Source organism: Malus sylvestris, chromosome 4, assembly GCF_916048215.2.
Source record: "Malus sylvestris chromosome 4, drMalSylv7.2, whole genome shotgun sequence".
Taxonomy (NCBI): Eukaryota; Viridiplantae; Streptophyta; class Magnoliopsida; order Rosales; family Rosaceae; genus Malus; species Malus sylvestris.
The window spans coordinates 20,122,095-20,137,197 of record NC_062263.1 but is presented as its reverse complement, the minus strand read 5'-3'; the positions used below and the strand labels follow the sequence as shown (position 1 = coordinate 20,137,197).

The window sequence follows — 15,103 nt, the reverse complement described above, 5'->3', positions numbered from 1 at the left end:
ATTTTTATTCGTAGTATTATAATATGTGGTGCGGGATTAGAACATCAAGGTTTCGTGGTGTAGTTGGTTATCACGTCAGTCTAACACACTGAAGGTCTCCGGTTCGAACCCGGGCGAAGCCACTAATCATTTTGAATTTTTTTTGCTGTGAGATGAAGTTCTGATTAACCTACTACGACTCAGTCTCTTTTGTTTTTATTTCTTTTCTTTTTGTGATGAAAAAACTTTCGTCTTTGAATCCTTAGTTGTTACAGTATGACAATCCGTAATACGGATACATTGCGTCATATCGTAGCAGAAACGATTCATAGGGGGACAGCGCTTAACAAGACTATTTACACTGCTTAGGCCTGATATTTTCGGAACCAACAAGTTTCACAATGAGTTGCTCTACCCCTTTGCAACAAGTTTCACAATCGTCCCTGGCAAATGTGCCGGCAAAAGGAGCTCCACTTTGGACCATGTCGTTGTAATGTTCCAACGTTAGAATGATTGGATTTGCCTTCAGTGGGCTATCCCGCCTTATATAATGCAGGTTATGATTCACGCTTGTGTTCTGGTAGTCCTTATGGCTGCAGGCAACAGTGTGGAAGTAGCCCTCTGGGGATGACAAGAAATTGGTGTAGTACATGAGGAAAGTACGGGGAAGATTGTCCCACCCCAAACACAGAACCCACGTCGATCCTGAAAGCAGAAAGTTTGAGGTTCAAGGTGTGCAAAATAAAATGGTACAACAAACCATCAGCCACAGAGAGCGCAACTGAAAAAGATAGATTACAGTTCCATAACCCACTACAAGTTCCCAACAAGTACAATAAGTTCGTTTGCATCAAGTAAATGGCATTTTCAGATTCCCAATCAAGGTTGCAAAAACCAAATATATAAAAACGCCAGGTTACAATTTAAGTGTTAAACATGACTTTTGCGACAGCGCACTTGTTAAAAATCTAAAGAAACACTGATGGTACGTTTTCCAATATCATACTGATGTTGGAGATAATCGAATGACCTCCAGTCTTGCGAAACACAGAATTTATCTAATTTCATTAGAAATGGTACTCGGCTCTAAGGCTGCATTGGTTATTTGAAGAAAGCACATTGGATTGAACACATAGTTCTAAGAAATACCAGATACTTTATGCTTTTTCTTCTCAAGGTAAATGATGTAATGCAAAATTACAGTACGGAGGCTGTACAGAAAGCTTAAAACTAAAGAACCGAATTTGTTTTGGGTTTTTCAAAGCAGTATTAATAGGGTTTAGGGTATGAAAATTGTGAAACCATTTCCATGTCATAACTTCCGATTGCTTGTGTGCTCCAAGAAATTTAAAAAGCAGTATTAAAATTTAAAAAGCATTACGCTTTACTCACTCTTTCCAACCAATATTGCTTGTGTGCTCCAAGAAATTGAGCTCCCTTGGCAAGAACGAAAATATATGCAACAGATCTAGATAACCCAAATAATAATTAGCAAACATAATGAACCCTTAATCAAAAAAATTAACTAGATTTACCACAAATAGTAAAGCTACCGTCTTGGCACATGAGAGGATAATCCGAGGCGCCGAGATTAATAAACCAATCCCAATCCTCGCCCGCTTCAGCAAAATCGCAATGGCGTGGAGCGTGGCGGCAGTCATGGTGGGGCCTTGGCGGTGACCAAATTGGCGTTCCCGATCACCATCGCGTTCCGAAACTCCCGAATCGTGCCTTCCGATTTCACGTACTTCGCCAGCTCGAGCCACTCAACATCAGAAGCTTCGAGATAGGTGGAGTAAATAGTAATTCCTCGGGTGGTAAACCGCCTGAAGGAACCACCGCAGCTGGGGACCATCGCCCTTGGAGCCCGATATGAGGTAGGCGAATCTCGGGAGTTTCGGAAGCCCCAACCGGTGGCTGTTTTCGTCGTCGGTGTTCTCTGTCACGTCTTCGAAATTCCGGTCGAGGGTAGTGAATTCGCGTTGCTCGAAGTAAAAATCGGCGGCGGCGGAGGAGGAGTATTTACCGTGTCCGGCGAGAGTTAGGGTGAGGAGGAAGAGGAAGAGGAGGGAAGTGGCGGTCAAAATCACGAGCCATTGAGAGCGAGCTCTTTTCATGGAGGTGAGGTGGGTTTTTGGGATTTTTGGAGAAATTGGTAAAAAAGATGAGAGATTTGTGGATTGTTTGGGCGGTTGTTTGGAGGGAGGAGTGAGAAGGCGAAGGGTGGTGGTCGGCGTGAAGTGGAGCTTGCGTCTGTTTGGTGGTTACAGGTGGGAAATGGGTTTAGTGGGGGAGGGAAAAGGATCCGGCGGAACCTAGAAATCCCGTTCGTACAGTGTGCGGTGGCTTTTCGTTGGATACTATATATATTTAATTTTAAAATTTAAATTTTGAAATAATTTATGACTTCACGATATACGATAAACGGTTACAATCATATGATTCTTAAGAAAATTATAGTAGACTAGTAGTTGGTTAATTAATTAAAAAATATTATTCTTATTGTCTATTTGTAACATATATCTGTATTAAAGATGATACATACATGTCCTAATGGACCGTACTATTAGAGAAATGATACAAATAAATTATAAGTGTAGCACCTCTATTTAATTTGAAATGTTGGTTATGATTTGTTGTCATTCGAACTTTCGTCTTGAGCTAAGACCCAATTGCGACTCTATAATTGTGACCGTCCAAATGGGGCAAATTTGGAGATTAAAATTCGAATCTTTTTCGGATATAAAAAAAAATTGTGAATATCATTCGGCCAAAGAGATGAGGAGGAATGGGTTTGATTCATAGCCGGTGCCGATGTGTGAGGACGTTAGAGGGAGGGGATCTTGGGATGAGAGAAGTCGCAGTTAGGCTCGCCATCACCTGCAAGGTAGAGTGGGTAGCTGATTCTTCGTGTTTCTGATGCACAAGAGAGAAACTAGAGAAGGAAAAAGAGATAACGAGAGAGAAGGAGGAAGCGAGAGTTAGCGTGTCATTGGCCCCAACTATTATACCGAGATTTTTGGAGGGATATCCAAGCGAGTGTGAATTGGACTTAAAAGGTAAGACCAAATAAATTATACAAATAGTATTTAATACATAAGCGCACCAAACAACTAGTCCTATATTATTAATCTTATTCGGTCACTTATACGAATCGCCAAAAAAGACCTATCTAATGTAACATCTCTCGAAGAATTATTTATAGCTTCAGCTTGCAACACACAAAAATGACCAATAGAAAAAGATACGTATATAACATATGTGACAATTTGATTTTTTTATTAAGAAACCCAAAGTAGCCTCAAGATCAGATTTAACACTACCATTAAAGTTAATTCTAACTTAATTATTTGTAGGAGGAATTCAACCATACTCCTTAAAGTTTTTAATCTATCATCGTTTTTAAATTACAGAGTTGCTCTTTTTCATATCAACTTAAATAATCTATGTTATGCGAAAACAAAAAAAATACTAACTAATAAAAAAATGAGAAGAAAGTTGCATGTCATGTCGAATTCCTTTCATTTGCAAAACCTAATCTTTTTGTCGAATATCTAAATCCAGCAAATCCAATTGTATAAATCCCTAATAACTTTGCACATCCATTTTTTTTTTTAATATAATCACTTTGCAAGATTATTGTGTTTCAGTATAACGTGGTTTATTTAAGTTGATAGCTTAATCCACCTTAAAATTAGGGTAAAGTACAAAAAACTACCTCAACTATTGGTGTCACGACACTTTCATACCTCATCTTTTAAAATTGACAATGTCATACCGCATCTTACGAATTTGTGACAATGTCATCCTCCGTCAGTTTTTCTGTTAATTTCTCTGTTAAATGCTGACGTGGCCCAACACGTGTCCCACTTACTAATCCAATTGGATTAAAAAATAATTAAATATATTTTTAATAATAAAAAAAAAATATATATATATATATATATATTAAATCTCTCTCACTTTCTCCTCTCTCTCTCTTCCCCCTTTCTCGCCACTCTCTCTTCTCTGCAACCCAAAACCTCTTCCCACCCGACCCATTCCCACCCGTCCTCCACCACCCTTTCTCTCCTCTCTCTCTCTCTCCCGCCTTTCTCGCGACTCCCTCACTCTGCCAACCCGGTTCGTCCCCCCCCCCAACCCAACACGCACTCATCTCTCCTCCCCCATCTTCATCTTCGTCCCCTTTTCCCTCTACCTGCAACCCAGAAACAAAAAAAAAACAAAAAACAAAAAGAAAAAAAAATTCATACCCAATTTCGGCCCAAGAAGAAGAAGAAGAACGAAAAAAAAAAGACAAATCCAGTTTCGCCCCAGAAGAAGATGAAGATGAAGATGAAGAAGGAGGAGAGAAAAGAACAAAAAAAAAATTGAAATTGGTGCAGGACAAGGAAAGGGGACACCGCACCCCTAGGAACTTCTTTTTTTGTTTTTTTATTCTTAATTTTTTAATATTTAATTATTAAAATTTTATTTAATTATTTTTTAATCTAGCTGGATTAATGAGTGGGACACGTGTCGGGCCACGTCAGCATTTAACAGAGAAATTAACAGAAAACTGACAGAGGTATGACATTGTCACAAATTCGTAAGATGTGGTATGACATTGTCAATTTTAAAAAATGAAGTATGAAAGTGTCGTGACACCAATAGTTGAGGTAGTTTTTTGTACTTTACCCTTAAAATTAATATGAGAGCTCATATAACAAAAAGCAATGCTTGGCTGTCACAACCCGTTCCGGGATTTTATATATCGGGGACGTAAAATGACGAAATTACCCTTGATGGGTATTAAGGCATGTGTATGTGTGACATATCTTTTGGACTAATTACATTTATTTCATAAGTTTTTATAAAATTATTAAGTGGGATTAAAATGTTGGTTTGTAATTTGTGTGGTTAGGGAGTTAGGAAAAAGAAATGGATGGTGAGGGTTTGTGATGGACCACACACACACTTACTTCCCTCTCTCCCTCCCCCGTGTCTCTCTCTTTCCTCCCTCACGGCTTCCTCTCTCTGTCTCCCTCTCGAATTGTACGGACAAGCTAGGAACCTCCCATTTCTTCACGGATCAAAGGTTCTAAGGTAAGATTTGGACTCCTAGTAAGCTTGTGAGTTCGTATATGTGATTTGTGGAAGTTAAAACCCTCAGAATCGTCGTGAAACCCTAACCCAGAAAATGTGCACTGTTCATGCACACGTAAAATCTTGCATTTCAGGGAATTTCAAGCCCATAGTGAGCTTAAGGAGATCCTCACGAGCTTCGGGGTACTTCGTTGGAATTTGGACGTCGGAGGACTGAGAACGGAGTTTTTCAAATTTGGCCGGATTATCGAGCTTTCTTAGGTAAAATCTAGTGGATTTTAGACCTTGAAACTAGTCTATCGTGACTCTTCATGTTGAGGGCTTCAAATTGATATAAAATACGAAGAAAACGGTTGAGAAATGAGGGAGAACAAGGGGATTGAAAAATCCCCAGTTTTCCGACCACCGGAAAACACAGTCTGGCGAACCAAGGAAGAAGACGCGCGTGGGGGGGCGCATGTACCCGTGCCTGCCCTGGCCCGTGGGGGTGTGTGCCACGTCAAAAAAAAATTCTAAAAATTTCTCGACGTCCGTGACGTCGAGTAGGTCGATGTGATATATTCATATACCTAAATTGAGCACCGTATGAGAAATTACTTCGAATTGTCGGTTATGTGCATTAATTAACGTTTTTATAGTTGTTTCGCATATAGGTGACACCTATCCCGAGGACGAGCGCATCCAAGGACGTCACGGGGGCTACGACCCATCGACTTACCAGTGAGTGGGCAGTTTTGTTTTCGTATATACCTATATACTATTAATTTTCCCAGAAATTGAATTTATATGAAAGTATGTTTTCAATTGCCATGCATGCATATTATGAATATTATGAATTGATATTAATGCATATATATGTGTGAATTGGTGTTGTGGACGCACATGTGAGTATCAGGTGAGTTTTATGTTAATCATGTGAATCATCGATAATGTGAATTGTGTTGAGAACTCATAATCTGCACCCTTGGTGTTAGTGCTTATATTATTCACCGCATCGCATGCTCACCTTGGATCCAAGTAGGTGCATGTCGTACAGACCCCGAGAGGGTTCCGACATGCTAGTCGTACAGACCACTAGAGGTGGTTCCGACTAGTAGGTGACCTTAGATTACGCGTGCAGATGATTGATGAGAGAAGCACTAAAGCGTATTATTTCACCATCATAGTCGTACAGACTACTATAGGTAGTTCCGACTTATGTGCAGTGTAGTGCCGTACAGGTCACAGTTGGTGACTCCGGCAGGGCTGTACAGGTCACTGTGGGTGACTCCGGCTGGATGGGATATTGAGCTATAGAATCAGCCGTACAGGACCATTGTAGGGTCTCCGGTTGATTTATTATTTCACCTGGTTTATATTGATGCATTTATATTATATTTTGGCATGGCATGGCATCTTCTTTCTGAAAAGCGGTGAAGGATTGTGAGTTGAGCTTTTGATGATATATATATATATATATATATTTATATACTATTTTTCTGGGAAAATATACAGGTTTTATAGTGAGGGGTTAGAAATGTTTTAAATGAAATGTTTTGGAAAACTTTGGTTTTACTGACCCACTCAATTTTGTTTTTGCGCCCCTCCAGGTTCTAGCTAGCAGTTGGTGGCTCACGAGGTTCTCTTCGGCATTCTGACAGACACCTTGCATGTAGGACTCACCTGCGGGTGTTGTAATTTAATTATAGTCCTACTTGACTGCACCTAGTACCTACGCTCTAAATTGTGTGTCTTACTATATAACTCACTCTAGCACGCTAGTTGGTTTTATTGTTAGTAGTTAGTTTTTATTCCTTCGTATTTATTATATCATTTGCTTCCGTATCGCACTTTTGGTTACGTTACACTCACGTGACGGCCAGCACGCCCTGATTTCTGGGTCGGGGTGTGTTATTGGCAATATTCTCCTAATACTTTTTAATGTGATTGATAGCTTCATTAATAGTTGGAGAAGAAAAAAAATAATGCTTGGCTACTCAAGAATAATTAAGAATTCTTACTCAAAAGTCTTCATGTTCAATTCAAAGAACTTCGTGCTTATAATCGAAACCATTTATATTATGAAAAGTACTCTATAAAGACCATCTTTGCAAAAAATGAATTAAAACTAAGATTGTTTAATTAGTCAATTGTAACAAACAGAAATAGATTGTAATGCTTTTACCATTTATGTCTCTCAGTTTTCATATAGTTCAATTTCTAAAAGACCTTAGTTTTAATTGATTCTTTTTTTTCTTAGAGATGATCTTTATATAGTAATTTATAACATGAATGGTTCTGATTATAAATACGAAGTTTAGTTCTTACTTATCTTTTGAATAGTCAAGTCTGCTCCAAAACAAATATAACTAAGGACTGTATGAATCAATCTTGGCGAAAAGTCCTTGTGTTTCAAGACACAAATAGGATTAGAGTGATCTTATCCATATATTTAATTTTACTTCCTGCACAACCTTTGTTAATTTTGTCATTTGATATTTTTCAATTCATTTAATCTGACGATGAGAAATTAAGAAAGTGTGAAAGATAAAAATGAGTGTGAATTTATAAGACAATGGAAATAGGTTTTGGTACGAAATGGGCCTCGTTATACGACGACTCAATTTATTGGTGTGATATCGGAAATTTCCTCACCAAGTTTAGACTTATAAGAGAACACGTGAAGCATAAAGAATTTTGCCTTCATTTAACCATGCATTTGGAATCCCCATAAAGGTGACCTTTTTTCCTTTGTCCAAATAAGCACAAAACAAATATTGTACACAACATTGATCATGTGATGAGCCGAATATATATCCAGTTGTATGTGAAAATATCTCTGCTTTCAAGATAAGATTAGAAGTTATGCATGATCATCCACCATCCTTTTGAAGGATTTTATCCTTGTTAATTTCATTACCAAAAGAATATATATTTGAAAGGATGTGGCAACTTATTTATGAATAATAATGTTGGGGAGACCAAATTTTTTAAACAAAAATACTACTATTACCACCTAGATGTATCATCATTTATACAATCTCACTAATTGAGATGGAATCCACATGCGTTGATGGTCTCTGCCTCGATTAGAAAAATAATACAAATAATGATACACCTAAGGGGTAAGTGTAGCATTATCTCATTTTAAACCAAATTGCAAATTAAATGTGTGTCAACTATAAGAAACAAGCACGTCAACCAATACTTAGTTAAATTTAATCATATACAACCACGTCATTTGATTTACAAATTTTGTTTAAAAAAATTGGTCACTCACCCATTCACAATGAAACATCAAATGGGTTGTTGACAACTCTCCAAAGGTAGGCTCTTGGCAACTTCTTGCTATAATATTGTAATTGATCAATCTAAGCAATATGGTCCAATAAAACGTTTGTTAATTTGGTTGTTTATGACCAAAAAAAAATTTAATTGTTCATAATTTTTAATTAAATTTCAAAGAACAATAACACCATTACGTGTAGTATGGTTTAAAGAAAACTTTTATGACTCAACCACTCCACTACACTCTTTGTCAATACCCAACACTCACCAAGCAAATAAATAAATAAATAAACTTTGGTTAAATCATAAAAATCTCTTAAAAATCATACTTTTTTTTAACCTACAGTTAAGAACTTCACAACAGTAGCAAAATGCCAAAATGTTCTCCATCAATAAGCAAAAATCCTCTTCAGTGTTTTAATTTTCTTTCAGTGATTTTAATCAATTATATTTGTATATGTTAGACTGTTATTTACATTAAAAAAAACCAAATGAGAATTAAAATTTAAATGCAACATCATCTGGTGTGTAATACAGATAAAAAACTAGAACAGTACGAGTTTCAAGTTTCAATCCTTAACCCCCAAATATTATATATATATATATGATATCCTCCAGCTACCCAGAAATATATGAAAATTCAAATTTCAGATGGTCTTCAAATTATAGAAATCATAGATTAACTACTAGTTCTTGGCATTTCTCTCAAACCCTAATTCTCACTACAGATACAAGTTTACAACTTCTGTCGGCGAGTTTTTGAAAAACTTCGGAAAAGAAAAAGAGAAAAAGAATTAAACCACCAAAATCCTAGAAAGAATTAATTGTCAAACCATGGCAGAAGCATCAGGCAAACCTTGTTGCAGATCATCACTGCCTCTAGCTCCAGCAGCCGCCGTCCGATTATCACCACTACTCCGATCAACGGCGACTGAAGCTCGACAAATGGGGCAGTTGGAGTGATCCTTAAGCCACATGTTTATGCACAGAGAGTGGAAAGAGTGTTTGCAGACGCAGAGCTGCCGGACCTTTTCGCCGTCGGCAAACAGAGACAGGCACACAGGGCACTCTGTTCCGATTTCCTTAACGTGGGCTTCCTTCTGGTACTTGAGCTCCGAAATTACGTCGTTTTTGTTTTGGGTGTTGGGTTCAGTTTCGGTGGGGCCGGGGGAGGTGGTGGAGGTCCGGTGGGGTCGCCGGCGAAAAGGGTTTGGAGGGAACTTGATGGCGAAGAAGAAGGCGTAGACGAGAGCAGGGATGGTGATAACCGCGATGAGGCCGAGGATAAATTCAAGGGCGGAGAAGTCGACGCTCCGAGGCGGTGCTGGGAAAGGTGGCGGTGGTTTGTTTAGAAAGGTGGGTACGCTGTCCATGAGGAAAGGTGGCGGTGGTTTGTTTAGAACGGTGGGTGCGCTGTCCATGATGAGAGCGAGAGAGAGAGGGAGAGAGGGAGAGAGAGGGAGAGAGAGGGTGAGGTTTTGGAGTTCTATTTGTGTTTTTGTTTGTTTGAGGTGTTGCGGTGGAGTTTTCTTTGTGTTTGTGAAGAGCAATTATTAATGGGAACGTGTGTGGGGTTTGAGGACAAGTTTCAAGTAATTTCATGATGGATCCATATTTTACCACAGTTAGTATGATCATGGTGAGATATGATTTGTTAGTCATTCTCTCGCGTCACTAATTATTTATTACGCAACAATTTATATTAGATAGTGTACTTTCTAATAGTTGGAAATGAACATCTCACATTCAAGATACATATAATTTTGCTATATTTATGTGGTAGAGAACTATTGTTGGCAACCCAAATTCGTAGTCATGCATTCCTCTCATTTCAAAAACAGTAACCGAGGCATGTGTTATCACTATTTTGGGGTGTCAAAAATAATTTAAATGCAATGATATGTCATACGGGCATGGATAAATTAGAAGCATTCATAGCAGAGTTATGACCGCACTGAAAAATTTATGGATAGATATTGAGTAAGTTGATATATATTTTCTTTAGGAAGAATGAGGAATACAACTCAAAGAGCAAACTTCAAAATATCAGCATACACAAACTGAGCCTGAGGGACTCTAGCATCACCATCTATGAGAGCTGGTCTAATCCAAACAGGAGACTCATCAAATACAAGAACGCTAATATCCATATTAAAACCTTAGTTAGCCAAATGATCGGTCACAATATTCTTCTCTTTGTAAATGTGTTAGCCAAATGATCCGTCACAGTATTCTTCTCTCTGTAAATGTGTTTCAACTCACATCTCCTCAATTGTCTCATCATTAATATATAGCTATGCATGATTGTGTCCAAAGGATGGAAATTAACAACGTTTGCTTCAACAACATAACAATAACAATACTAAGATTAGTATCACCCTTATCAATAGCAAGCTGTAAACCAAAGTATAAACTCAACAACATCACAAACCTTGAAGTCGGTATTTTTTTACACCAGCTTTGTCTTGGTCCTATTAATAAGGGATCTTGTCTGAACTTGGGTCCTCTGTGATGGATATAGAACAGACTGGATTAAACCAGATACAAAATTGGGCCACAGTTCCACTAAGTATGGCCCGGATGAACAAGAAACAAAACTTGAAGTTGACTAGCTATAGAACAACTGGTGATGCCTATCGCTGTGCAAGTTTGGCAGGTTGGATTGATTGAGAGACAACTATAATTCGGCGCGCAACTGGTAGGACGACTTTTACACCAATCCTATAGTCCATCGCAATGAGAAAAGAAAATGACTCTCATTTTTAGGTTTCGCCATTACAAGTGTATAATAATTATAGGGGCGAGCTATCCACACACTATTTTTTACTTCTTACTCATCATTTGTTAATTTTTGTCCGTTGATCTTCTTCAATTCATTTGATCCGACGACTAAAAATTAGAAGGATGTGTGGATATCACACCCCTAATTATAAGCTAAGTAAGTTAGAGCGCGTGAGAAGCTAAATTGGAGCGGCAAAATCATCACACTTACATGAAACCTCCTCCATTTTTTTTCATTCGGCAAAACACCCGCTAATTTGAGCAAGTCTTAACTAGATACACTCTTTTAAACAAAAGTAGCTTAATCAACTGAAAAATAAAAGCCATCAATCCATGACTCCAAAGATCAAGTACTCATATTATGAACCGCGCCGAAATTTGGCATCAATATCACAACATGTTGTGGTGAAGGCAAAGTATTCTGCGGAGGAGGAGTCACAACATCTTGCGGAGGAGGAACAACGTGCTGCGGTGCTCGTCTAGGAATAATATCAGTTCGACAAAGAGGGCAGTTAGAGTGTGAGCTGAGCCACATGTCAATGCACCCCACATGAAACAAGTGCACACATTCCGGCAGTAAACGGATGTTCTCGCCGTCGGTAAATTCACACAAACAAACGGCGCAGGTTCCTTCTCTGCATTCCTTGGTGTACTTGAAAACCGGGATCAACTGATCGTAGGAGGGCGAGTTAACGCTGTGTGCAGTTGTTGATCTGAGGTTTTGGTTGACGTGATGCCCTTGAAGACGCTGTTCATGTTCATTTTGTGTTTGTTCTTGTTGTATGTTGTATTCTACGCGCATTTGGCTGCAACAAATGTGGTTGACAAGGCATTGGTACGTCGCGACGATTATGGCTCCGGCTGCAACGCCCATTAGGCCGATGAGTTCAGGGGTGAGTTTAAATCCATGGTGCTGTCCGCCGTCGTCCATGGTGGGTAGATGAGAGGCAGAGATGGTGGGAGATGGAGGGGAGGATTTGGGCATGTTAAAATTGGCTTCGTTTTATAGGTGATCCGGAGAGGTTTGGGATTTTCACTTGTGACATTGTGACAAAATAATGGCTTTAATATATGCTTTGTTTAAACGTAGGTGTTACGGATAAAAAGAAAACGACTTTGTTACAAGCTATATTTAGGAATAAGATAATAGGATTAATTTATGTAAGGATGGATAATAGAATTTAATCAAATATCAAGTTAGCAGTCCAAACACCGGAAATTAAGTCAACGTTGTTGCTGAATAGCATATGGGTCTTATTGTGAATAAGCCCAATCAAGTTAACTTGGCCCATCACAAACATATAGTGACTTGATCCAGTTCAAACTCTTATAGAAGTGTAGTTTAGAAATAGGGGTGCAACGCGGATGGATTGGAGATATGAGTTATGCATGGATGATAGGTTGGAAAGTAGAAAAAGTTCTCTATCATTTCTTGTATATAATTATGTATATATTTCTCTCATTACACGCATTGGCGGAGCTATGAAAGGACTACAATGGTTTCAGGCCTATCTTGACCTTTTTTTTTTCTTTTTTTTTCTTCTCAGGTTCAAAAAATTAATACCATGCTAGCTTTGAGTTTTTTGGTAGGCTCAGAGCTCTGGTGGAGTTCAGGAGGCTGGCAGCCATGGAGCTTTGAGTAGATAGCGAGAAAGAGGAAGAGGTTGAGAGACTGGGGGTTATTCCTTGAAGCTTTCGCTATGGTTTTACACAATTATTTTTTTATTATATTATTTAGGAAAATGATTCTTACACATTTTTTTTTCTCATTCTACACATTTTTATGTATTAATGTTCGTAAATACTGTTCTGATTTATTCAATTTAACAATCAGAATAAATATAGTGTAGAAGGAGAAAAAGAAGTATGGAAATCACATTCCAAAATTTATGACTCCCTCACTTATTTTGTGGGCGTAATATCGCAAGTTTAGGTCCTAGATTTGTGGATACTCATCATTCAAAACCTAAACGAAAGTTGGTCGAAAGCAAGATATGCTTAAATTTTCAAAAATAAGAAATGCGTGTTGGGCCCCTCTTGGACCACAATTCTTGCTACTCCACTGATCACAAAATTTCAGTAATGAGAAAGATAGGTAGATGATTGTATACACATGTTACACCTAAAAAGATAAGTAAATGATTGTATACACATGTTACACTTGAAATTTTCTTTGTTAAGAGGAGTATAAGTTGAACTTGATTGACGAAAGGAAAAATAATAAAAATGATTTGAAAATTTTGAGTTTTAACTAAAATGACAAAAATGTATTATAAGTGAATAATACCATGAGTGATTTTTTAAAATAAAAATATTATTAACGTTAAAAGTAAACAGTACTAAGAAAAGTTCATTAAAACTTTCATTGACGAATTACCCTAACCCGACCGCGTCCTAAGCCCGGGTGTGAGGTTTGGTCAATCCGAACACATACAGTCCCATCCACCAATCCAAGAGCTAGGTCGGTTGATCAATTCCGACGATGTTTATATTTTCTATTATGTTAGATGGGCCCATAGAGATTCCTTTTGATCATGGAGATTCCTTTTGATCAAGGGTCATTCTTCCTCTAATTGCATATTCCTTGGGGTCCACACTATCTGGTAGATACTATAATTTGTGATGAGTAAAATATAAGGAACCGTTATTAGTACTTTAAAAATCTTATTCTAAATTCTTCACAATTATATTTTTTATCCTAATTATAGAAAGTTTGAAGTGCTAAATGAGATTTTTGGAATGCTAATAATAATTCACAGAACATATAGTTGAAATTGAATCAACCCTAGGCTAGGCATAGGACATACTAAAGGTCAAGCCACTGCTAATATTGCTCTCTCACATTCTCTTCATGTAACAACACCTTTCTAGCCTCCTACTTTGACCTAAAATATGTTCATAACTCGAGTTGTATCGAACCAATTTGTAGTCGCATCAGCATAATTACCAACTTACGTTGCTTATTCTTTGTTTGAAAAGCGCCTCTTGTTCCCTCACATGTAATTCTTCCGAAAGCAGTTCAAAAAGTAAAAATAACAAACAAATAAATATAATAAATTGTCGTGTTTCATCTTTATTTTTTTAATATAATAATATATTCATGCTAAATAGTGAGGGATTTGGACACATAATATATCAATCATAATAATTTAGTTTGAACTTATCGTTCACGAGAGTCAACATAAGCCATCCTACTATCGAATAAGGATAAATACCACTAATCGTGCTACATAGTGATGTAAACAACAAAATTAACATCAAAATTAAGTATAAAATTAAGATGACAAGTTGGCAGATTGCTATTAGTCCAACTAAGCTCTTGTTTTCTAATCCAATACATCATGGATGATGATACCTATAAAGATTTGATTCCAACCAACTCTCAAAAACCAAAAGATGGTTTCAACTTGTTAGTAAGATGTTGCTTTTCCATGTAAAAAGCTCTGCACTTTTTGTATGTGTGGAGTCGAGTAGGATCCCAAATGCCACCAATCCTCCCTCCAGAAATCTTCACACCTCGTTTTCAACATTTTATTATAGCCTATACGAGTTGCCTCAATTATTGTGGTTTTTTAATTATTACACAGAATTATTTTATAAATATTTCTTTTTCCTAAGTTTTTTTTTATTAATTTTTTTCGTTTGGATCTGCAACACGTGTCGGAATATCATGGGAATTGTCGTTGCCGACGACACATATAGGCTGCCGACGTTGCTGACGTTGCAACTTAAATGCTCCACATCTCCACCAGTCATCCAATTGCAAGAACAATTGGGTTGAGTTGCCTTTCACGCCAAAAATCTCCTTCACTAGTCTACAAAATGAGAGGTAATTGGGTTGAAGGCTGCTGCAAGAGCTTGCGCCCTGTTTGAAGCCCAGAGTTGTTGTCAACTGTTACACTCCGTGAAATGTTCACCATCTCTTCCACTTCCCCACCCATGTGGCTCTCTGTGAGCCTTTGATTTAAAAAATAATTGTTCAGTTCAACAA

At 37.7% G+C, this 15,103-nt stretch overlaps 2 protein-coding genes, 1 non-coding gene and 1 pseudogene across 3 annotated transcripts; 1 reads left to right on the top strand and 3 right to left on the bottom strand.

The window, feature by feature from the left end:
- Positions 1 to 48: 48 nt before the first annotated feature.
- On the top strand, positions 49 to 122 carry TRNAV-AAC (transfer RNA valine (anticodon AAC)). The gene has a single exon. It is a non-coding gene; the product is annotated as a tRNA-Val (tRNA).
- Positions 123 to 164: 42 nt separating this feature from the next.
- LOC126620242 (beta-glucuronosyltransferase GlcAT14C-like) lies at positions 165 to 2,330 on the bottom strand (annotated as a pseudogene).
- Positions 2,331 to 8,962: 6,632 nt separating this feature from the next.
- LOC126620240 (RING-H2 finger protein ATL33-like) lies at positions 8,963 to 9,861 on the bottom strand. Its single transcript, XM_050288753.1, has one exon. The coding sequence runs from the start codon at positions 9,750 to 9,752 to the stop codon at positions 9,159 to 9,161; it is 594 nt and encodes a 197-aa protein (XP_050144710.1). The 5' UTR covers positions 9,753 to 9,861; the 3' UTR covers positions 8,963 to 9,158.
- Positions 9,862 to 11,427: 1,566 nt separating this feature from the next.
- LOC126620238 (RING-H2 finger protein ATL51-like) lies at positions 11,428 to 12,066 on the bottom strand. The gene has a single exon (XM_050288750.1). It carries the CDS (start codon positions 12,041 to 12,043, stop codon positions 11,459 to 11,461), a length of 585 nt encoding a protein of 194 aa, XP_050144707.1. The 5' UTR covers positions 12,044 to 12,066; the 3' UTR covers positions 11,428 to 11,458.
- Between the last annotated feature and the right edge of the window lie 3,037 nt (positions 12,067 to 15,103).